This window comes from Cuculus canorus, chromosome 5, assembly GCF_017976375.1.
Source record: "Cuculus canorus isolate bCucCan1 chromosome 5, bCucCan1.pri, whole genome shotgun sequence".
Taxonomy (NCBI): Eukaryota; Metazoa; Chordata; class Aves; order Cuculiformes; family Cuculidae; genus Cuculus; species Cuculus canorus.
The window spans coordinates 56,307,486-56,333,197 of NC_071405.1; the positions used below are offsets into that span (position 1 = coordinate 56,307,486).

At 44.8% G+C, this 25,712-nt stretch overlaps 1 protein-coding gene across 5 annotated transcripts in view; it reads right to left on the bottom strand.

Annotated features, from left to right (window-relative positions):
* Nucleotides 1-1,170: 1,170 nt before the first annotated feature.
* The window catches only part of SUSD6 (sushi domain containing 6), an 85,033-nt gene continuing 60,491 nt past the window's right edge, over nt 1,171-25,712 (bottom strand). For all 5 annotated transcript variants that reach the window (XM_054068238.1, XM_054068240.1, XM_054068237.1 and 2 more), the window contains 4 exons: nt 13,289-13,486; nt 9,822-9,960; nt 8,173-8,594; nt 1,171-6,356 (listed from right to left, as the gene is read on the bottom strand). In XM_054068238.1, the coding sequence (XP_053924213.1) occupies nt 6,331-6,356; nt 8,173-8,594; nt 9,822-9,960; nt 13,289-13,486 (785 nt within the window). In that variant the 3' untranslated portion in view covers nt 1,171-6,330. The remainder of the gene's footprint in view (nt 6,357-8,172; nt 8,595-9,821; nt 9,961-13,288; nt 13,487-25,712) is intronic.

A 25,712-nucleotide genomic window follows, 5' to 3' on the forward strand; every position in this document is an offset into this window, starting at 1 on the left:
TATTCCCTCCTTGAGGCCTCCTGGTGGCTTTTGCCCAGCCCATACCTCCCTTCCTTTACTGCTAGGGATGGACTCCTGCGCACAGACCCAGCAGGCACACATTTCCTACTGCTGCGGTGGCAGAGGCAACTAACTGCGTGTCCTCCTCCCAGCTCCCTTCCTCTCCACTGCCAACTGATCATTGTTTCTTGCTCCCGGGTAACTCGAACCTCACAGGTTATACCTTTGATTTGGGGGAGCAGATGAAGGGACAGAACAGGGCTCTTTCTCCACCACATTAGGAAGTTGCTATACTTTCTACAGCAGAGTCTGCAAGCAAAGGCAAACAAATGCCTTGTCCGGCCTCACGCAGCAAGTCTGCACATTAGATCAGGGGGCTTCACATGGATGACACTGCACTACTGCAGCATAATCACTAATGATCTGCTAGATTTCCGGCCCATAAGGCCCAAGCAGTTAAAAAATGACACAATAAACTACAGATCCACTTCAAAAGAACTTTTTTTTTAATTTAGAAATGCAGTTATATACATAGAACAATTAAATTAAACTTTGTACAAATATTAAAATACTATCTTCACACCCACTGCAATGTACAGGATACCAGAAAATATATATAAAATAAAGCAAAATAAACCCGATTGAATGACATCCTGCACAGCATCAGTTATGGTTTTAAATCCCACATATATATGGAGTACCATTCTGCAAATAATTCCATAGTGGTGCAATTGAGATAAAAAGAAAACATACAGGAAAGAAAAGATTAATGCACAAAGGCAATCAAGCTCCCCTTGCGTTTGCATCAGCAACCACCAGCAGTGTACCCACCGCATCACAGGACATCTGCTTCACAGACAACTTCGCTTTGTTTTCTTTTGGAAGGAAGCAGAATTGAGAATCGGAACTAAAATGTTTTACAGCACAATTCAGTTGCCTCTTGCACACCCCAGGACAGAAGCAAAAGCATAGCTTACAAAAAGCTTATGCAGAGCATCAGTAGAACCCATTCTGGTGGGTACATCCATCCATCATCTGCAGAAGGTTGAGTTCGGAAGCAGTGCTGAACAGAGGGTCCTGAACAGAAGTGTGGGAAGTGGCATGCTCTGTCCTGGTGTGGAAGGGCAGGAGGGGTGAAGGATTGAAAGGGGGCTTATTTCCTGTATAAAAATATGCCTTAAAATGAAGCCTGCTCTGGGAAACCTCTCTGCACTTTTAAGGTGTGTCATGAACGTTTTCTAATGAAGTTTTGCAAACAAAGGTTTTCACAAAGAGCAAGTTCAACCTGTAGTTCCCTGGTAAGGACTGAAGGGTGAGGCAGGATGTGCAAAATGGATGGGATTTATTGCATTTATATACAGAAACCAGAAAGTGAAATTGATTTAATTAGTTATGTGGACAGAGTAATAAGGCAGATTATTTCTTTTTTTAAAGAACTGCTATCGGAACAGTAAAACCACATTTTGCAAAAATGTTCCAAAAAAGGTCAACAAGGAAATCTCAGTGTGTCCAACCAGTTGAACGTTAATATTTTTTATACAGCAAGCCTGCTGGTGTCTGCTAAATCATCTAACCAAAGCACAAGCCTCCTTACAACCCAGTCATGAATGCATAAGCCCATTAGCTGGCATTACCTGTTTTCAGTCATAACTTTTCCTTACCCCCCCCGGCCTTGTGTTCCCTTTTCTGTGCTGCAAATGACATAGGCATCACATTATTTCCAATGGCAGAGCCTGTTGCTCTTTTAGTTCCATTCCTCAATACTGACCCAAGTTACCCCTCTCTGGGAGCATCTCAGGATGTCTCCCCCAAGGCAAGTGGAACAGATTTCTTCCTAACACATCCAACTTCTCCATGTGCTAAAGGCCAAATACAGGCTCCAATGCATTAAAAGAATCACCACACTGTAGCTGAAAGGCTCAGGAGAAACCTCAGGGGAGATGTCCAACGGGTGAACAACAAGCAGCATGCTGCCGAGTAAGCATTCTTCTAAACAGCAAGTTCCCTGGTGCTTAAGGAAAAGGTTAAAAATGCATTAAGCTCTTCTCTTTCTCAAAGTCATGAGGTTTTAACTCTGCAACAACTCCACAGGCTCACATGCTGCAGCACATCTCTCCTCTCGACTCCATTTTTTAATGATGGAGAGGTACAAGCTATTTAAAACCAGAATGCACAAAACTTCTCTCTCACCAATGCTGCTGACGCCCCTCAAGGTGGCAGGAGGCTCCGACACAATCATTTGAGCTGAGCTTCATGATGCAGATCCTGACAGGAGAGCGCTCTGCTTCCCCAGGGGTTACTGTCAGCCTCATGTCTGGTTCTCTCAGGCTGATCCAAGCTCTGCACTGCCTGGGCTGGAAACACTGCAGCAGCTTGCAGTTCATTTATTTTTTTTTAAACCTACGCAACCAAAAGAGAGCAAGGAGGTTTTTCTATTGCACATAGTACTTTGAATTGCTGAAATGCCCTTTTAATTTTTTAACCTATCAGACTCCAAAAAAATAACAGAAACCTTTAAAATAAGTGCTACTTTTACTTTTCCGATGTAATGAAATCATTTTCATATTCTTGAATATCACAGGATCCAGCACGTATGACATAATGTAAGATGGTTATGTCGGGAGTGTTAAATAAGAAGAAATGTCGCCCTTGAATTCTTTTGCCAGACATAGGTAGGAATAAAAGGCAAGGAGGCTGTGGCCTCATCAGCAAAAGAAAGTAAAACAAAAAACCCAATAATTTACTGAGTTATATCTTGCAAGGCTGAGCCCCTGTGCTCCCCTATCTGCCCCACTGAAGATCTGGGCAGCATCCACTTATGGCAACAGCTAAACAGGACACAGTCTTTGCTTAGATATAATGAATACTCCCAAGACACAGCAGAGCTCACAACGGAGGGATCTTTAAGCCTCAGCCCTTGCTTCCGCAGGTAAAGACAGTACTGAGTGCAATTTAGTTTTTCCTAAATCTCTGCCCAAAAGACTCCCAGACCTTTCAGCCTCCACAGAATTATAACGAACGTGCTTGAGTAACTATGACTTGATTATCAGTAAAGTGAGGCCTTGCTCCCCGCTCCCTCTTGAAAAAATTGTCACACAGATATCTCTCAGGTTCCTCCCCAGCCATTACACCTCATTTTATATAAAAATTAACTATAAAGCTGAGGATGTGGGTGAGAGGAATGTGATGCCCCCGAATTGTTTTTCATGTTCTGGCTTGCACAGGTCCCTGGTGCCCATTCCCACAGGTGTTGCTGCAGGGAACAGGCTCTTCTGCAAGCGCTGGAAGCACCACCTGGGGTTACCAGCCAGCACAGAAGAGACTGGCCTGGGAGCTGCTGGTTTACTTTCTTGGCAAGCCAAGAGAGGCTGCCTGTTTATGCCTGATCACAAGATCTACTCTTGCACATTTCTCTCCACCTCCGCATTTCCACCCCCTTATTAGTAACGCCATTACCCAGAATTTCTAAAAATGAGACAAAGTTAAAGCACTCCTTCTTCTGTGCAGCTTGCTCCCTTCTCTTCCCCACCCAAACTGATTTTTCTCTCTCAAACTGGCAGCTGCTTATGATACAGTAGCAGGGAGAGGAAGCAGCGCCACATGGTACCTGGCTGAGCAGGCGCCCATCCAGGGCAAGGTCAGGCCTCAGGATCTGATTCCAGCCGAGTTACAGAATTATTTCACCTACCCAATGCTAACACTGAGTTAAAGGACTGTCCCTTGCAGGATGACAGCACGTACCCGACTTCTACATCTTGGTTGCTGAGGGTCAGTTTGAGTAGACAGGACCTTAAATGCGTAAAAAGCAACTCCTCCAGCTCTCAGTTGGTTAGGTAGCAGAAAAGAAGTCACATACTCTTCCCTTCACACACCCTCAGTCTTACCACTACACTCTCTTAATGCCTTCCATCTGCCCTGATAGAAGCAGTGAATGAGATAATTTGCTCAAGCTTAGATTATTTCCAAGGTAGGAGTTAACAAAATACAAACTTCCCCACAATTATTTTCTGGAATTCCAGTAGCAGATGAGTAAACAACATTTGCCTCCACAGTGTTTGAAGCTGAGTCACTGCAGCTCACTGTAAAACTACATGGGATTTTCATCATCCAAACTGAACAAAAAAATACCTGAATTGGATTTATCAGATCCTTGTGTTAATGCAAGGTAACATGAGCAATAGGGAAGGAAGTTTACAATACTGTATTTTGTAAAGTAATAACATCCCTCAAGGATGGGGAAAATAGGATTCTTCCATCCACAGGCACGCACTGTCCCAGGTGTCCTGGGACTTAACAGCTAATCAGGAACAGAAGCAGCGCGTACATGGCTGGATAGTATGGCCAATCCCCATTTCCAGGAACTGGAGCTAAGCTACAGTGATTTTATACATAAAGATGTTGTGTCACTTTTACCAAGTGCTGTGACAGTATGTTTCTGAAACAACAAGGGTGAGGATAGAGAAGATCATATATCTAAAGCAAAGCAGCAAAGACAGCATCCTTATTTACCTGCACATTACCATATGATGTGTAAGGCCATGATATTTTGCTCCTTCAACTCAAAACTTTAGCAGCTTCTCACAGGGCAAACATTTCCCTAGTTACTTCAAGACAGTTACGACAAGGTACATACACCTAAGAAGCCAGTTCTTCTTGCTGAAACCAATCCCAGGGAACACATGTCCAGATCTTCCTGGTTAAGAACCTTACAACCACCACAATGCTTTTGTGATTAAATCACCTACCCCAGATGAATGTGGCTTCCAGTTAACAGCAATCAGGATATCCTGATCTGCCTCACGCAACTGTGCGGGCAGAGGTATACGTATTTTTGGATTTTCTTTTCCCTGCTGCCATAACTTGAACAAATCTTCCAAACTTAGGTTCAGGAATAAGCTATCATATCCTCTGGCACTGCTGTCGACCTTCCATCACAGCAACGTGCAACTGTGTTGTAGTGAGCAGAGACTTTATAAATGATGATTACACTCAGCCAAAAAGAAGCCGCCCTTCTCTGGGGGCCCACTGAAGCCCTTTAGGATTAACAGCAGACTCTTGCTGTATGGAACTAGGAAGATACACTAGCCTCTGAGATGGTAACTACCCAGGATTCAAGTACCAAGGTATCTAGTGTGGCTAGAAAGGAAATTTGTACCAATGGCACCAGCCATTCATTACCTACAGGCATTTTTTTCTCTTGATATTTTCAAACACCAGAACCACTTCCAGATTACAACTGGAAAGCGCTACCCCTGCCTAAATATCTGATCAAAAGGAACCCAAGCTTTAGTGCAGAACTACCTTAACTGAATAAGGTTTGAGATACACAGCTTATTCAGAAGAGCAGGGCCACAAGTTTGGTTCCAGTTCTGATGCCTCAGTGAGTGGGGTTAACTCATAGTTTCACAGGGTTCGTTAACTGAAAGCCACATCCTCCAAGCTTTCTGGACCCTGCTAACCACTGGTCGTTCTCCAAGGCTCTCCTACAACCTAACATCAGGAGATGCTCTGGCACCAGACCAAAGTGGTACAGTCCCAGTCCCAGCTTCTAGAACCACAGCATAACCAAGTGGGCTGCACAGGTAGAGAAGGAAGGAGGACACGAGTGACTTTTCAGGAATGGGCTCCTTCAGAGATGGTTTTTGACAAGAGGGCAGAGGGCATTCCTACATGTCAGACTTCTCAGCCTTTAGTGCTCTACCAATTCTCCATGAACTGTTATTGCACAGCCAAGTTGTCACACAGCTCACCTCATCTGAGGCGCTTCTAGGCATCATGAGCTGCCATAACCGGGATCCCTCCCAAGCCCAGCTTCAGTCCCAGTGAGGCGTTTTGTCCTGCCCTATCACAACAAGGATGCTGGAAGAAGAGCTGTATAACATATATACGCATATATAAACTGTGCCTGCGCTCGGTGAGCGAGTAGTTTTAACCCCTGCTATTCTGGGCAGCAGAAGGGCTAGAGGCGCTGATAAGCTGCAACAAGCCGGTGTGAGGAGGAGAAAGGCACAAGAAAAGAGCAGCTCTTCAGAGACTGCTGTCAAACATCTGGCTGGGGAAGAAGGGAGGAGAGCTCAAATCCACTCTGTTCCTTGAGCCCCTGATGCAGATGGAATGGGGAAGCCAGCGCTGCACCAACTCCACTGGTGCATCCAGGAGGCAACATCTGGCAACATCCTTTGGATCTTCAGCTGAGGGCATCTTTACTTGGAGGTAATCCAGGGCACAGCTCGCAAGGACAGGGAAGGCTGCACAGAGTGCTTCTGTCCCGAAGGCAGGGGGAGGAGGAAGAAATCCAAGAGAGAGAAGGCTAGACAAACACAGCAGGCCTCATGCTTCCTTCAATAAGGGAATATCTGAATGGAGAGGAAAAAAAAAGAAAAAGTAGTCAAACTTTAGCATTTCAATGCACAACAGAAAAACTACTGGTGAAAGCAAGACAGGCTCCACTTCCATAGCATGATCTGCAGTGGTCTCCCTGTCATCACAACACAGCAGAAGGGCCCTCTGGATGGCTCTGCTCCAACCTGCCCCTGCAAACAGGACCATCACCAGCTCCAGCCCTGAATATCTCCAAGGACACACACGTCATCACACCTCTGGGTGCCCATCTGGTCCTGCATCACCCTCCTAGTACAAAATACTTTCCTAACGCCCAATCTCAATCTGTCAAGTTTCAGCTTGTGACCACTGCCCCACGTTATATCACCTGGCTGAGAAGAGTTTGGCTCCACAGTTCTTTCAACTCCCTGCAAAGTAATTGTTGACTTAGACTTCAGTTGCTGCTTCACCAGCCCAGCTCCCTCAGTCACTCCCCGCAGGCTCTGAGCTATCTTGTTAGGCCTCCAACAGAGCGTGTCCACCTTCTTCATATCTGTCTTGAACTGGAGGTCCCCACAAGATACAGTTTTCCCAGCAAAGCCTCACCAGTGTTCAGAGGAAGGCAATAACTTCCCTTAAGAGTAACAGTACCCTCCTTTCCCAAGACCTCATCAATCTCCACTTCTTTAAAATGTGCAACATATTTCTAACTACGACAAGCATGGTTGGAGATAATGTGGATCACACCTGTCCTTACTGAACCTGAAGAAATGCAACCTCCCTCAGGAGCTGCAGCTTCCTCATCTTTAAGCCATAAGTATGAGTTATATGGTCTCCTGCTGCCAGGGGCAACCTGCTACTGTACAGCATGCCTTGGAGGCAATACACGTTGGAGGCAATACACGTTTCAGGCAGTGATAAAAATGACAACAGTGCAGAAGCAACATCCTCTACTGTCTACACTGCAGACGATGTTTGTTAAGCTCCACTGCTGGATTTCTCCTGTTTGCACACTTCAGGTTTATTAATGCCCGTCTCAGGACAGGTTGCCAGTTCTGCCCTTTAGCAGAAATCCATTTTAACTGTTTTTACTGCAAGGGTTCTGCTTGGCATTACTAGACCTGTAGGGTTTGACACCGTGGAAAGGAGAAGTTCTGCCCCGAGCTACCTACAAGCCAGTTACACTTCTTGCCTAAGACACAGTAGTCTCTACGGAAGCAATCTTAAGCTGTGGCTTCCCATCAGTTCTGGCATTGTAAAGCCAAGCCTTCAGGACAGAACAGAAGTGAAGAACACAAGAGGCACTGTTTAACAGACTTTCTTCTCTACACTGTACAGTAAGTTCAAATATATCCCTTTTAGGTTTCCTCACATGCCAGGGCTGCAGCACTGTATGCACTGTGGCAGTAAGCTGCTTAGCAAAACAGTGTAGAAAGTGAAAAAGCTCAAACATCACAGAGGGTTTGTATTCCAAGCATATCCTCCTGCTCCAACCAACTCATTTTCCACAAACACAGCTATTTTATTACATTTGCACTGTGATGCTGGAGGCTGGCATTTCTCTGCAAATCCTTTGCTAAGACAGGAGTGAGCAACAGAACCTTACCAGCCTTTCCAGACTGCCCTAGGCTCCCAGTCTAAAAGTATTACATACTTCAAGAGGGTATTAAATACTCTTTGCACATCCAAGTCATAAAACATGTCATGGAGACTGGTACACCTCTTTTCAAAAGCTCCTCAGATGCCTGATGTACGTAGAGGGCATTCCTTGCTGTTTTCATCCTAGGTAGTCAACTGCAGAACCTACTCTTACATGGGTCTCATTCAGCATGTCTTGCCCAAGTCACTTACCGTCTGTGTATTCCTCAGAGGAAGTGAGTGATAAAAGGCTCTGTACGTCACTGCTTTCTGAATCTTGGACCTCTTTGTGAACAGGTCTACTGCTAGCCATGCCAGCTACCCAGGAAGAGGTAGCAGCCTGATGCACAAGAACAGTTTCAGAGCGCTGAGAGCCACTGGCTTCACACAGTCCAGAATGTCCGGGGGCTTCATCTTCTCTTTCAAAGCTATTGCAAGCCCCTTGGTCCTGCTGCTGCGTCTCTCTGGCTCCATTCTGCCCAGCTCCCTCTGAGAGCACGATCTGCACTCGTGAGTCTGTGGGTGGAATGCAGTTCCCTGTGCTGCCATACACCGCTTCTTCATAGGATGGCAAGGCCACTTGGACACCATCCACCATGATAGAGACCTGATCTCCAGACACACCTTGGTCTCGTCTCAAAAGCAACAAAGAGGAAGGAAGGGAAAAAAGAAAAAAAAAAAATCAAATTGCGCATTTATATTTTTATATAAACATTGCTGAGAACTCCAGTAACCTCCCACAGCAGAACCCTAATGCTCACCACTGACTTATTTAGGAGAAAACAGACAGAAGCATGAATGGTGGTTTTACGAGGTCAAGCAACCATGACCTTGAACCCCTACTGTGAATTGCCATAAACATGAGCAGGAGCTGTAATTCACATTGCCGGATGGATTTAGCAGCCAGAGCTGAAAAGGTCACAGTGCCTCCATAGCTAAATCTGACAAATATCACGACGCAGAGCCCTCTGCTGTCATGGCCTGCAGATAAAGAAGAGCTCTAACCACTGCTGATTTCAGCTTGTTACACTGCCGTATTTTGCAACACCCAGTGCTGCCTGTTCTGCTACCTTTGGTGCTGTTGAGATAACCTCTGGTAGGGTGGGGTAGGGTAGACAGGTCTTAAATTGCCTGGTGTGAATCACCTAGGCTCATGAGTCAGAGCCTCGAGATTGAATTTTTATTTTCCAATAGTTTGGACTTCTTCAGAAAAGGGCACACTCCAGGGCCTCACCTCTCCGTCTCCCTACAGCTCGACAGCCATATCTCTGCTCTTCTTTAAGGGGTACTAGTAGCTGGTTCAGAAGAGTGTCCACAGTGACCTTGTTGACCTCAGCTGGCAGCAGTGTTATGGCTGAGTCCCTTCACTCATCCACAAATCCAGGTCAGTAGAGTCCTCCTCCCATAAAAGGGAACAATGGCAGATTGGTGTGTTTATCTAATCAGTACCAATTGAGTTTGTGTCCAAAGGACCTCACAAACAGACTGGCCAAGATACATATATATGTGTATATATATATATATATACACACATCCAGACACACTTGATAGATATCCAAGGCTAGAAGAGGCAGAGACTGAACTGTAGCCAGACTAGTAGGGATCGTAACTTTTCACATTCAAGGCCAAGGAAAAAGAGCAAGGATGGCATGAATGGGGGCCGCAGCTGAACACCACAGACCACCATTTCAGCCTACTGCTGGACCATGGGGCAGAGGTGCCACTGAGGTGATGAAAAGAGGAGCAGAGAAGTGAGGAGATAAGTTGCGCCAAAATGAAGGCCTAAGCCAAGTTCCTTAATGGGTTCCTGCTGCAAAGAAACAGGATGCCTCTGAGGCCCTCCAAACCCCAGCTATGCTTACCTGCTATGATGGAACGACTTCAGCTTTGGCTGCAGCAAAACAAACAGCACAACTAAGAGCAGAATCAGGGCGACGGAGCTTGCAGTGGAGGCTACTATGGACAGCGTGGGAACTCCAATTGTTGGGGGAGAGTCCTTTTCTACAAAACCAAGAGAAACATAAGGCAAAGTGATTCACCCCCTTAAATATTGCCATAGGGAAGGAAAAACATCCACATAGCCTGCCGCAGGAATTATACTTGGGTGCACATGTGAGAAACTCATTTCCCATACAGTCAAAGCACACCAGCTCTGTCTTAGAGAACAGTCCAGAGCTCAATCTGACACCTCTCCATCAGCTGTAAAGGGAATCTAAACCATGACATGCACATAATAAGGGTTCTTCGGAAAAACACACGGCAAACAGAAAAGGAGTGCTAGGAGGCCATGGGAACTGATAGAGGGTGGTAAGGGTCACGTTATATATAGATCTGGTTGAGCAAAAGCTACAAAAATGCCCTGATGTCACCAGCAAGGCCAATAACTGTCTAGCACAATAAGAAGGATATTAGGCTAAACAATAGAAAAAGCTCCAAATAATGTGTTTTCTTGGCTAATGGAACAGTCTCCCAAAGGAAGGGGTGGAAGTCACCTGGCTGGGTATATTTAAGACACAGCAAATACTCAGTTCCTTTCTTACACAAACATGTGCCAGGGAACAGAGGGAAAGCAGATGTTAGTTCAGGATGCTGAGTTTTCAGTGTTAGATATCATAGAAACACCAGGTTGGAAAGGACCCACCGGATCATCGAGTCCAACCATTCCTAACACTCCCTAAATCATGCCCCTAAGCCCTTCATCCACCCGTTCCTTAAACACCTTCAGGGAAGGTGATTCGACCACCTCCCTGGGCAGCCTGTTCCAGTGCCCGATGAGTCCATGAAAAATTTTTTTCTGATACCAGCCTGAACCTCCCCTGGCGGAGCTTGAGGCCATTCCCCCTTGTCCTGTCCCCTGTCACTTGGGAGAAGAGGCCAGCTCCCTCCCCTCCACAACCTCCTTTCAGGTAGTTGTAGAGAGTAATAGGGTCTCCCCTCAGCCTCCTCTTCTCCAGGCTAAACAATCCCAGCTCTCTCAGCCGCTCCTCATAAGACTTGTTCTCCAGCCTCCTCACCAGCTGTGTACCCTGTTCACATTGCTCCTTCCTCCCCTGTGCTGTGTGAGTGCAAGAGAATCAATTTGGCTTTTAAAAGTCCCTTGCAAGATGGGAATAAAGAGTGAAGAGAGAATGGGCTTTAGCTGGTATCGCTGAGCACCGCGTATCACATCTAGAATGCTATACTAGTCCCTTCACCTCCCTAGAGCAAATAACGGCCTGTATATGTGTTACCTCTGTCCCTAATTTAATGTCTTTGGTAGAGAACCTCACTTCCGAACAGAGAAAAAACTATCATGCATTCCACATTCAGGACATTCCCATGTATGCAATTCCTCAATTCCTTTTTGCTATGCTCAATGCATTCTTCAGGAGCACAGGTCTCAAACTGCAGATGGATGTAGGACACACCTACAGGCAAGGATGAGGAGGAAGAAGAGCATGCAAACAGAAGAAAAAAAGGCTGGAGGACCACTGTTTTTAAGCCTACAGCCTGAAATCTATGCCCCAAATAGGCATGTAAGCTGAAAAGCCAGTTTACATTTTCTGGATCTTCTCTTGGGGTCAAACCTATTGGCTGAGTTGATTTGAATTTGTTTTCTTGAAATTTTTGAGAAGTAGCTCAACCTCTCTCCAAGGAAAAACAATGTCTGGTATGTTTTTCCCTATGGCAAACAGGGTTGAATGAGGATTTCTCCAGGGCACTGAGTACGCTAAAAGGAAAGCAGGGTAGGTATATAGAGGTGCTCTGTTTTCAGCATCGGTACACAATGCTGTAAAACTGCTCATCACCCAGGGTACACTCCAGCACACTCACCACCTCATACTGAAATAAAATGCACACTAACTCATAATAAACTGTCAAAAGGCTATGAGGTTGTCAGGCTCAGAGCTACGCAAAACATCTGATGACTGCTAGAGATTTCTTTTACTCTGTATGGAGCAGGTGGGATCTTACCCATTACCAATCATTCAAAGACCTACTGCCTTCTGCTCTACAGTCTCCCATCTCCTCCTTTTAGCCCTGTGAGATATACCTGCTAGTTAAATATCATCTGTCTCTGACCCTGATCAGTTGTTTCAAAGCCTGTGCTGTGAAAACAATGGCTTTTTCACTGGGTCAGAGGCCTTTTCGAGGCCCCAGATTTTTGATAAAAAATGCTAACAGAATCTGAGAGATTGCTGTTCATCACAACACAGTATCTTCAGTCCTGATGTAGACCAAGAGCCATCATGCAGGACTGCCACCAAGGGAACACTGCAGCTTTGTTCTCCAGCCTGGGTGCAGAAAGGGGAAAGAGGACCACTGTGGAAAGGAAGCTTACGCTGAATTAGAAAAGTGTCTTCAGGATCTACCTTCCGGCAAGTACACTCCCAGTTCCCTCCCCTTTATACATCGCAGGAAGGGGCTATTAGAGTGGCTGTGACGAAGACTAAGAAGACAGTGCCTTTGGGACAGGACAGGATGTTCCAGAGATCGCAGATATGCAATGAGAGCCATAAAGAGCTCAAAGAAGGTGCTTTTCTGTTTCCTTCTGATTAAGATAACACATTTTGCTTTATGGGTTGTGAGACTTAATCCGGGAGCGTACATCTTGCTGACACATGATGGCTGAGCAGTAATACTCTATCAACAAACAAAACAAAGAGTGCAAGGAGTTGGAGGGTGCAGGAGGCCTTTATCCAGTATGCAGGCTTTTAAAACCAGAAAAGCCATAGGCAAACTAAGAGCTGCAGGCTGAACATGTTCCTGTGAACCATTTCACTTTCCTGCTTTGATGGAGGAATTCCTATTCAGCTGGGAGAGACCTACAAAACAAAAGCTGTCCACTTGCATTTGGACAGAAGCAGAAATCATTCGTCAGCAATGTCCTTTCCCGCTTGCTGCAACAGGAGGCCAACACTTCGTTAACCTGTTTGCAACGAAGATCAGCTCTACATACACATATATGTGCACATATGAACAGCCAGGTACACCACTAAGGGAGATGCGGTGTCAAATCCACCAGGAGTAAAAACAGACAACATGGAAAATACTTCAGTCAGGGCCTCCCCCTTTCTGGGATGAGAGTTGTCAAAATAGGAGACTCCACACAAGTAAACTGCCTACTTTATATCCCTTTCCATGGGTTGTCTCCTTGCATGAGGGATTGTGAGCATGCAGCCCATGGGCTGTTATGGAAGAGATATTTTTATTAAATTGTGAACCATATTTACGAAATTGCTAGAGAAGCCATATGGACTTCCTCAGCACCACACTGACTCGATGTTTAAAGATAATGTGAAAAGCCAATGCAAGGGCAATTTTCCCACTGGAGTTAGGGAACACTCACCCGGGCTAAGCCTGCAGCTGACTTCCATGGCTGGGTTCCACTCTCCATTCTTGCAGGTCAGGTATTTGTAATCTCCTTTCAGCATGTAACCTTCACTGCACATATACTCTATGACTGTGCCCGCAGTCAGAGGGTTGTTGCAGGGGCTGGGGTGGCATTTATAGCCTCCATTTTCAGGCTGCGGTGGCTGGGGACAATCTGGGAAAAAGAAAAAGCATCATGGAGCACACCTCAGAGGATGACATCTGTTGCACAAAAGGACACATAGGCAGACTTCCACCTACAAACACCCACTAAATTAAGAAACTACCAAAACCGAGAAGAAAGACTTGCACAACAGCAGAGAACATCGCTCAGTTTCACCTCTGGTATGTCTTCAGTGATTGCTAAATACTGCTTGTTATCCCAGTAGTACAAACTAGTTGGCAGGCATCAGACAGGTGATATTTTTGAGCAGCGACATGCAAGTTTGTCATAATAGAGATTCCACATGAGAAAAGCCCAGAAAATCTTTGGTGCTATCTCTTCCCCACAACTGTTTCACTAGAGACTAAGAGGAACCTAACAGCCAGGCTTTTCTATTAGCCTGATATGGAACTAGAATGACACTTCCTACCCAGATGAGTGAAGAAAGCAAATGCCCCACTGTACAGCGGGTACAATGTCAAGGTACAGAGCTGCCCCAGGGGGCATCCTGAAAGCCAGTAAGGGCACACCAAGTCTAGCTGTTTTACACAGATACACCACCAACAGTATGGGGAACAGAGCTTTGCTTTAGTAGGAGCAAGTAGTCAAGCTTGTTTCTAAAAAGAAATTAGTTGTATTATAAAAATACTTCTAAAACCCCTAAATATCTCTAAAACAGATACATCTGTGAAGTCTGGAGTGTGGAATGCACTTCATGTTTCTCCTCGCATCTCCTCTATCCAGACTACTGGGTATAGACACAGCACATGCTATAAATTTTCTCTTAGAATTTAATAGCTGTTCAAATCAAACCAACAAATCACAGATGAGGAAACTGCACTGAAAACAGGATATTTGTATTGCTTACAATTTCCTTTCCTGTCAGGTCACAGTGACCTTACAGAACAGCCCCAATACCCTGTGCTGGTGCCTTGCCTGGCTGGAAGAGGGAGAAATCCACATCGGCTTCCAGCTCACCCTGTTTCACCACAGCTTGGTGATCCAGGTCTGCCCTTAACCCCTGGGGCAGGCGTTCCCCAGTCCTGCATTCCCGGTCCTGCCTCTAAGTGTCCCACTTACTGTGTGACAAACAGTGAGAAACAGCTGGGCAAAGTTCAAGCAAGTGGCTTCTGGGCAGATTTAAGAAGCAAATGAAAACTTCAGAGATTCACTCCACTGTGGAAAAATCTGCTTTGTTGCTGCAGTGCAAGCAACCCCTGAACCTAATCACATGTGGGAATGCATCATAGGTAGTGCCTCGTAAATGCCAGTAAACCCCAAGATGAAGTGCTGAGTAAAGCCAAAACCCCTCTGGTATGAGTTCAGCCAGCTTTATAATTGCAATTCAATTTACTTCTTGAGAAAAAAGGTTAACAGGGGTCTAAGCAGAAGGCTTTGTTCTTGAGGACATTTATTTTTAAATAACCTTCAGAGAAGCCACTGCTCTGTACCTCATGAGTACTAACTGTTGCCTCTTTTGTGTTTTATTTTTCCTTTCTGTAATTTGTAAGCAAGGTTTTAATCCTGTGCCTCATGAGGCTAAAGCTTGCTTTCATTTTAAGTCTATCCAACACTTAGAATCAGCTGAAGTGACAGACTTGTGGCACATTTCACATTAAGGCACACAGACAAAGGCCTTGCTCCATCCACAGTCTGAGAGGGGTGTTTCTTGCTAAACTGTGGGGACCTGTTTGAGTGCTATAAATATTCTCAGCAGTTTAACAGTACCTCTTCAGGCAATGGTAAAGAGTTGACTGCTGAGGGGGAAAACTCCTCTTGCAACAGCAGCCTGAAGCAGACAGGACAACATCCCTACGCCTTTTTATGCCACAGGAGGCATCTAGAACTGTTTGGGAGCCACGTACAGCGTGTCTCTGCTAACTAGCTGCAGGAAATGGAGTATGTTCCCTCTCTTCACCTTCTCCTGAGTAATACCACAAGCCCTTCGGGGCCAGGCAGTAGCTCATTTTTCAATTCCCCTTCTACTGTAAAATGCCACCTACACTGAAAAGGTTTCTGAGTAACATGCCAAAATCAGCTAGCCAACAAGAAACAAGTGTTCATTTAAATTGTGGTAGCACTCTCAAAGGCTTGTGGCACCCCATCAGTTACCTACAGAACCTTGGTCTGACTTAGCCTCCTTGTGCAACAGCTTCAGGAGGATATTTGCATCTATATAACTGCAGATTGGGTTCCTCCTCACCTCCACAGGCCACTTGGCATAAAATAAGAGAAGCAGTTGATAACTGTGTTCAGTCAGTTGTCCCTGACTTGTCCTCTTCACACGTGGAAGACACTGCAGAATTAGTCACCTCCTCCTTTCCTCCCTACCCCACCCCCACTCCCGCCACCCACCTCCTTAGGTAATTTGTCATCACAGCATCCAAGAGCATCAAAAGGATTTTAAAATGTCACATTCACTGTGACAGAAAAACAGTGTTTATGTGCTAGGGAAATAGATTAAAAAGGATCTGGATCAGACAGCCAGAACATCAATGCCTTCTACCCTTAACACAACTGAGCATCTCTGGGCAACTCCAGCTCCCTTCTCAGACCACTTAAACAGTCCCTTGCAAGGTGGCCTCATGGGACCTTAAGAGTGTCAGGGCCTGCAGTGTTGGAGAGAGCTACTACCCAATGGTGCTGATTTTACAGATTGCTGGAGATGGCCCTGACAAGAGTTGGGTGGGCAAGTGATGGGACTAGTGATGCCTGAAGAAACTGAGGAAGCTGAACACCTCTGCTCCCTGCTAGACCAACTCTGTTCTCGTGGCACCTGAGAGCTCAGCACCTCTGCAAACCAGGGCTCAGTCCAGCTTAACAGAGGCACACAGAAAGCTTGGGACAAACAACTCAGTTTTCCACTACAGAGACCCGTTCCTATGTTTCCAGCCTGGGCAGCTTTCACATGCTCCTTGAGCGGTTTCTTGAACTGTCTCTGTATGTGTGCCCTACAGGGGGACTAACAGAACAAAAGGCAGAGTCTCATTCTGCACAGCCCTTCATCTCACCAAACAGCAGCAAAGCTTACACTCCGCGTTTGCAACACTGGTATACACACAGTAATACAGAACCAGGCAGAGCAGCCCATTTACCACTTCTGACAGAATAAACCACTGACACACTGGGGTGAAAAAAGCTGGGTGCCACCTGCTGCCAGAATGCGTGTCCAGAGCAGTCTGCTCCAGGATATGCTTTGTAGTCAGAGGCTGCGGATGGATGGGAATAGCTGCCTATGTGAACTGTCTATTAGCACTTCAGAGTGTGTCTCTGTGCCCCAAGTGTTTGGTACTGGGTTTGGGAGCAGCTTGACCCAGTCCTCCTGCCAGCTCATGCCTCCCAAGTGTGCTGCTTGCTTTTAACCCTCAGTGGTGTTTACATGCTGCTGTGTGGCCCACACCCAGGATGGAGCACTCCTGTTTGGATATTGCTTTGGTGCACTGACGCTTTTTGAGGCACACGAACTAAATTACAGAGGAGCATTTTCAGCATTTCTGCCTGAAATCAAAGCTGGGCAGGTTTCAAGGAACACAGCAAACCATAACCCCAGATTTATTCCTTGCAAATTCCAAAGACGCATGGCACATAGGGTATACACTGAAGCTGCCCAGAAGATTAAAGAAATTCCTTTAAATTTGTGGGGCACTAAGTAGGCATATTGTAACCATTGACCTTCCCAATACCATCAGCTTAGATTCACAATGGCACTGGGTTATATCTGAAATACAGAGAAAGATGCAGGAATTTCATCAACTCCCCCCCAAAACACATGTTCTTGGAATTATCCCAGAACTTATGAGACATCTTAAAATAAATGTTCATGCCAGGCAGGGAAGAGAAAGAGAGCCAAGTTACAGAAGTTACCAACTTACTAGAGGGTTACTGACATCCCAGCCTTAAAGTTATTCCCAGTATCCTGATTCATCAAGCTTTGAGGACACACAAACAACGGTTTTAAACATTGCATCACTGTGTGTGAAGGGTGCAGAGCTCTACTCCCAAAGGCCCCATTTCTAAGAGGTACTAAAGTTTACATCATCTCTCAACAGAGATGGTTCTCTGCCAGCACACACTACGGGAAGATAGGAAGAAAATAACTGATGAGACGTCCAAAAATTTTGAACATCACTGAAACTCTGTTTAGAGGTAAAGAAACTGACATTTCCAGTCTGACAGGCAGAAATAGTTATGCACTGGAGTTTCTGCAAATGCCATTCCAAAACACTAGGTATTTAATATATAGACATTTTTTTAATATACAAATGAAAAATTGTGAAGCAAGTATGCACCTCCACTCAGTTTCCCATCAAATCACCAGATTTTCCTGTGCCTAGGTCACATCAGACCACTTCCAAAACCCAAGCAGGATGAGCTTGTTGTGGCAAGGATCAAGTACAATAGACTCCACCTACCCATACAAGACAAAGTTAAAATATACTTCAATCTGACTGGATACTTGCCACAGAATTATAAAAGCTGCCCAGTACTTTCTTTGCACAGGCACACCACCATACAAAAGGGACGTCTCTACAGTCTTGGTTACTTGGCACTGTGCATTTCTTTCTTCTTCAAGTAAGACTCCTGCATCCTAGCAGGGGTCTTGCACCCTTTTTTTCTGCACCAAGAACCTGAGCTGTATTTCAGTCACTTCTTTCACTGGCAGTCTGACACCACACAGAGATGAAAACCAAATCCTCCTTAACTGAAAATATTCTTATAGGAAAGGAAAAAAACCCACAACCAAAAACCAACAAACAAACAAACAAAAAAAACCCAAAACAGAACAAGACAACTACTAATCACAATCTGTTAGAGTGCATAACTGTAGGTTTGTAACTGAGGAAGAACAAACCATCACATTGCTCACCTTACGTGGGTGGACAGATGAATGTACCTTTGCTTAACAAATGGATATTTTGCACTAAACATCCAGTAACATTTCTTTTACTTCCCCACAGCAAGGCACAAAGGTCACTAAACTAGGATGGGAACAGTCTTGACAAATTAGATTTGCTGTTTATATGAGTCTGGCCCAAACCCCAGCAAGTTCAAGAGGAAGCTGGACAGAGCCTCAGGTAAATTCTTCACTGACTACACAAGTGCTCCAGCATGTTTGACCTTCCTTAGATCAGCATCAGAAGAATCTTACAAGTCAGTGCTGAAGCATTTTGGAATCAATTTGGGTAGACAACAACTGCTGTGCTGGATCTCCTGAACACATGCCCTGTTCAGATACATTGACACCTCCTTGCCTTTTGGACATAATGCAACTTGTCTGAAATGGAAGACTAAGCCAAATACATCTCTTTTGTCATCTACAAGATTTACTCCATTTAACCGATATTATCAAGACTCACTGAGGAAGAACATCCTACAAACAAAACCCACCCTCCTGATCTAACAAGACAAACACTTCCCTGGCTTGTCTGGTTAAACCGGCCATCATTGTCTCATGCCAGTACTTCCTGCTGGTGAGGAAACATCTTTGTGAAGCAAAAGACATAAGCACCCAGTTAAACCGACCAAGTACTGGAAGGCACACTATTTTGTTCATGCTGTTCCCTCCGAAGCCTCATCCTAGCTTTCTTGTGCTATCTTGACTCCCCTACAGTATGATTTTTGTGGAGCGGCTTAAAAAAAAAAAAATATGTTGTCTTGCCTTAAAGTATATCTTTTTGTCTCTTTTCATCTCTCCTCTCACACAGGAAGGTTTCCTCTTGATCACAGTCAGTGCCTTTGCCTATTTTATCTCCTACAAGTTGTGCCACAGCACCTTCCACCATGGTCAGGAGCATTTCTCTGTTCAAGTCCCTGGTTCTCCAAAACATGATCACCTTTATTCTCTCAGCCAGGACTTGCCACTAGCCATAGAAACAGCAGATTTAGAAAAGCATTCAAAATAGACACAAGGTACCCTATCTTCCAGTTACTTGTTCCTGCCATGGAGGCTCTTATTTTCAACTTGGAAAATTTGTGCATGTGCACCACTTCAGTACAACAGAGAGAACTGCAAAAGCTATTTAACTAACTTCTGGCAAGGACCTTCAAAAAGTCCCAAACTCTAAGGCACCCTTGAGAATAATCATCGCTCTCTACTCCCCTCTTCAGCCTGTGTCTTGCCTCAGCTAAATGGGTGGTCTGAAACACCAGCTGCATCTGAAGCTTTCTACAGAGACTGTGCATTTTCAGCATCTTGGACCTGAGGTTTAGGTTTAGCTAACATCACGCTGAAAACAACAGAGCCAGGTTCACCATTTCCCTCCAGTCAGTGCTCTGAACAAGGCTGCGGCAATAAGAGATTTTTTTCCAGTTGCTATTTGTTTGCAAAGTCATACACAGGGTTTCATCTTTTTTACACTATGCTTTTTCACAATAAAAATGTGACAGCCTGAGGGCAAGAAGTACAAGTCAGAGGCAATTCTAGCACGCAGTGCTGCCCAAGGATCCCACTCAGGGGTGACACAGAATATTAGTTTTGCTTAGGAAGGAACTGAGTGAATTTGCTAGCAAGACCTCTGGCTGCATTTGCTAATAGGAGAAGAGACACTGTTTTCTCTCTTTGCAGAATTTCTATTGTTGCCAGCAGGGCACGGCCCAACCGCTCCACTAATCTCCCAGTTGTTTAGTAAGCCAAGAAGGAGACAATTTACCCCTCCTTAAGTTCATGGATCTCTTCTATTTATTGTATATACTCCCAACCTCTTGTCACCGGTACGCAGAGAAGCATGAATGTGACCCAACCAGATAATGGTGTCACTACTGTCCTTAGCCACAGAAACAGAGTAACCAGCCCGAGTTGCCAATCTCACTTAGCAGCTTCTGGAGCAACAAGAAAGGCAACACATCACCCTCCCAGTGCCTGCAGACTACAGTGTCTCAGCTTACACCCAACAGAACATACTGTCAAAGTTTTCATGCAAGTAAATATTTTTGGTTTTAAACTTAGTTTTTCCTCCTAGTGAAGTGGTTGTTTCAAATCCTCCCACATTTGCTGGGGTAGGACAGATCCCTACCTAGTGCACGATGAACTCAAACCCTACCATACACCTACTGAGAAAAAAACTAGAAAAGCAGCATCAAAACTACATGCAACTGGTATAACACACCATTTTCAACAGCAAGCACTTATTTTATAAACCGTTCCCAATCAGCAGTCAGGAAATTCACTGTCCAAGTTAACTGCTTTTCCAACAAAAAGTTCAGTCCCTATGCCCTGAAGAGTCTTGGCTAAAGATGGTTTTCTGCCTTGAGAAGAAAAAAACATAAAAAATGCCTACATCTATTTGATTCGAAGAGCACACAGCTATCTATCATGCCTCTCTAAACCCAAGCCTCCTGCTTTCTAAGCGAGTCGGGGGAAGACCAGCACAGCTACAGTGACACTGAACTGAATAAGAAAAATATTCCACGAGCTCCTCTTTGGGTCAGGATTTTTTCCTCTTAAACCAGGGAATTCAGTTACACACATTTTCTCCTGTCTGAGTCAGGACTGGTGTTCAGCCCCAGGAATCTTCTGCACAGAGGGAGATGATGGTGGGACCATCCAGCCCTGCTTTCAGTGTGAAATCCAGTAATAACAACACCCTTGTTTTCCCTCTCTTCCCTTGTGCACATAAACCAGCCTACAGTGCAGAAGCCACTTTTGGAAGCCCCTCCCTCAGCAGCAGTTCGGTTTTAGTGAGAAGGAAGTCTGTAACACTATATATCCTTTTTAAGACTAGCTGTGTCAACTAAACACCATATTTTAATCAAAGCAAAAACCACTTCCCTGGCAGCTGGTCTGCTGAGAAAAAGCACGTAGTTGGGCTTTGATCAACAGCACTGGCTCTTCCTCACCCACACCTTCCTTCCTGGGGAGAAAGCTACGACAAGGGGATGTGCTTTAGTGGTAGATACAAAAGCAGTCACCCCTGTGCACTTGCTCCAGCTAGTCAGCGTCAGCTTCATTTCTCAGTGCTAAATACCTTCCAATTTCCAACTAGTGATGTTTGCCAGAATGCACTCGAAAGCTTTCAGCATGGCAGCTTCCCACTACGCACTCTCTGCTCCTGCATCATCTTCCCCAGTCCAAGCATTTGGATTAATACCAATATTAGGGTAGGAAACGGCTCATCAAGTATTCTACAGATAAACGTCACTGCTTGTAACAGCAGGTCTGTGCAGAACATGAAGAGCCACATGCTTTAGATCAGTGTTTCTCTTGGCAGGCTGGCTCTGAGGAGCAGAGAAATGACCTGTTCTGGAAATCGTATTTGAGATTCTTCCCTTTCCCAACATCCAGCCTCTTGTGGACATTTCGGGGGGACATTTTTTGGCCCATATAATTAAGTTCCAACACAAATATCTTCTGCAGACATTTGAAAGCCTTCTCCCTAGAGGACAGGTGGGTCCTTCCCAGCTGAGCAGAAGTATGCTCTGCCCCCTTTTCAGGTAGATTGAGTTGTTAGTGGGTTTTATTTTTGCTTATTTCCCCACAAGTGTGCTAACCTGTGTGTTTTAACTATACAAATACAGTAGCTGCAGCTACATCATCTGAAAAGGGACCCAGACAGAAGCTATTCTCTGCCAGCTGGAAACAAGTTGAGAAATCAGTGTGTTTCTAGCCAGAGACAGCATTCATACCATAAAAGGCAGATTAGCAGATGCCCAGGTTTTCCACTAGTCTGTAATTTCTGGGGCGGAGATGGAGACCAAAACTCAGAGAACAGATTTTGAACCTTTTCCTCTTCAGCACTTTGGCTTTATCTAGCATATGAGCAGATGGGTCATTTCCCAGAGGACAAACCCGAGACGGCTGTAGGGGCCCAGTCACAACAGCTGAGGCTAAAGGACCTCTTTATATTTTACTTACAGGAGGCAGACGTCAATAAAAGGCCTCCATTATGAACACACGCACACACTTCTCTCCAACCCTGCCCCTAAAATATTTTAAGCCTTCCTAAAAACACACTGCAAAACATAACCCTCTTTTGGGCTCTGTGTATTAAGCAGAGGCCAAAGTCCACTGAAAAATAAGCTCTCTGTCTTTACTGGCTCCAGATGCTGCTTACTCTGAAGTCAATGACAGAAGAGTGAACTGAGCAGGACTGGAGCCTTTACAGGGAAATTGCACTTTCCCTAGCAAGGACATACTCTGAAGAGGGGGCTTATTTTTCTTTATATCATAATGTGGGTAAATGAGAAGAAACCAAAGCAAAGAGATTTGTATATATAATCATATAGCAGTGCATTTATATAATTACACACAAGCACTTACACTGTGTACAGTAACAGGCAGCCCTCACACAGCCATCCCATCCACACCAAAGCTGCCTTTTTTTTATTCAGGGCAGGGGAAGACAAGGGAAGAAAGAAAAGCCTCTAATTGCAGCCTTCCACCAATGCAGTTGCCATCTGGTAACTCAAGAGACACATGGAGCAGAATTATCTTAATTAACATGTTACAACAGTATTTAAAAAACCTCTACGCTTATTAACACTCAGCTGTGATTAGCCAACCGTGGAGGAAGCCTGCTAGTGCAACATTAATTATGGGTCTTGTCTGTCTTTCTATTAGAAAAATGATTTTTTTTTTCCAGTGGCTTGTCTCTCTCCTAAAAAGAAAACCATTAGCATCAAAGCCTCTTGTAAAATGCAAATTCTATTTACACTCTACAAGAGTCAAAATGTTTAGGCTACATGAAGTTGCCACTGGTGCTTCTAGAGTGCTACAGACTATCTCGATATAAGATGTACTTTTCTCTGTTTGCTCCTTAGAAAGCTTGACCTCAGTTAGACAACCCCTCCTCTCACTGAAATTTTAGCAGAAAAATAAATGTTATACTTTTGAAGTTCCTTTTCCCCCTTCGAAACAGGAGCAGAACTTGCCATAAGCTAGGCTGGGAAAATCAAGACACAAAATCCAGCGCTAACAAGAGAAACACAACTGTGAAAAGAAGCGCACTTTCTGTGATGGAAAGCAGCGACCAAAATGCAACTGCACTCCAGCTGCGGATTTGCCTCCCTAGAAGAGTGCTACTCACTATGACAACTGTATTATTTTCCCCATAATAGGCCCACCTGTAACGCACTCCCCTCAGATACATTCCCAAGTGATTCAGCCCAACACGCCCAGAGACTAACATCGCCAAGTTTTTTGGACTTGGCTCTGCATTATGTTCACAGGGGTCGTTGCAGCAGGGCTCTCATCCGCAACGGGTGTTCTGGACATCAGCATAACACCAAGTCATATGACAAAAACCTGGTGCTTTTAAACAAAGCCAGGATTGACAAATTAATTCTGGAAACATTAACAAGGTGGGGGAAGAAACAAAGTGGGAACAACAACTGCAGAAGTGCTTTTAAGATCTTCTTATAAAGCAATCTTATTACTGCACACATACACAAATATAATAAATAAAAATTGCTGTTGGTGATGTATGTGGAAGCTCATACAGCTTGCTCAGACTCAGTAAGGATGAAGACCAGCTGACTGGTACTTTACAACATCACATACTGCCAGGGCAGTATAAACAATTTGCATCTGGGCTGCAGTTGGAGCCAACGGTTCAGTGGCTCAAGAACCATCAGTTTAATATGAAACCTGCTCTCCCCCTTGGGCACAGCACAGCCTTCCAAGCGGCACATGTTTCATTTGCTTTTGTTTTCCAAGGCTGCTTCTGGCCTCTCTGTGCCTTCTTCCAACCACTCCATAATTACTTCCACGTGTTTGGAGACTGAAATTAAGCAAGTGCTGTAACAGCACTTCATAAGATCGCCAGGGTCCCAGATTCTGCTTCTGAAACCCAAACCCACCCTCATAAGTAGCACTCAGCTAAGTTTGTGGCTTTCGCTCCTTCTTCAAAAGTTTGATTAAGAGGGTCCCCCTGAGTTCCATACAGATTATTGTATCAGAAATTCTGATTATTAAGAAATGTAAAGATTCTGGAAGTGTTCACTGCACTGGGCAGACGCAGCTACCACTCATCAGGGGCCTCTTCTCATTGGCCGTTAATCCAATTCTAAATCTTACTTTATATTGCAACAAGAAGATTATTAAAAAAAGACAACAGAATGGTCAAAATAATTTTATATTCTTTCAAAAAAGGAACAGGCAGCTGCGCAGGATCTTACAGTACCTACTGTGTAGAGGCAGGTTGGTAGGAAAGTTATTACCACGGCATTTAAACTCAATTAACATCCACTGTCCTTGATTACTGGTGCAAATTTTAAACTTCAACTATTCACACAGCTTTGATTTCTCATCTTGTCCCTGCTCGCCTCTTTCCAGAAACCTACAAAACTAAAATTAGTCTGAATTCAGAGATGACCTGCACATTTACCCTGTTTCCTTGGCTGTTCCTAGGTGAGTTTTCTATTTGGATATAGTAGTACTCCAAGGCTGTCTTTTTAGGATAAATGCCTAACACACTATGGGCCCTGGTCTCGGGAAAACCATCTGGCTCTTCAGGAAAAACAATGAGACACAACAGGAAAAAAGCCTAACTATCAGATGTTCATGCTGATTATGGACATCATGTTTTGACAGGACAGAGAAGACTGATTTGTGCTGACTGGTCTGCAAGTCTTAACTGAAATAAATACAGTCCCTCTATGGACACTACGTGAGGACACAGGGGAAACACCTTCAGGATACAGCAGAGAAGAACTCATCTCTATTAGCAAGTGACAAGAGGCCTGCAAGTGCCTCAGGAGGCTCAACTTGTGGGTTTACATACGATTACAAAACACTTCAATTTCCTAAACTTCAGCCTAGTACAGTAATCAGGTTCCTTTCTCCAACAGAAGTTCTTACTATGGCAGTCTCCCAAAATACATCCCTTTTGCAGGCTTCAGCACAGCCACTGAAGCTCTTGATGACATCCCCTGGCTCGTAACACTAGCAACCGTAGAAGTTCATTGCTTTCCTTCCACTAGGAGGCAGAACTTCGGCAGTTGCCACCAACCTACACAACACTCAGCTCCCCACCTACCTAAAAGGCCAGCTCATGTCTGCCTTCTGACCCCAGCTCTGCTATGGTTTAGCTATGGTTTACTCTGAGACTTGACACAGGTCATTGCACAGCCATGAATCTGCTCAAGAGGCAGTCTTAAACTTCAAGGGGACACGGGAATCTCCAAAGTAAGAACTTTAGAGTTTAGAACGGAGCCCTATCTTCTTACATGTGCATGGAATGATCACTCTGCTGGCCAAGTCACTTTAAAGCTCTGCCCTGGTAGGCCTCCTTCATACACTAAC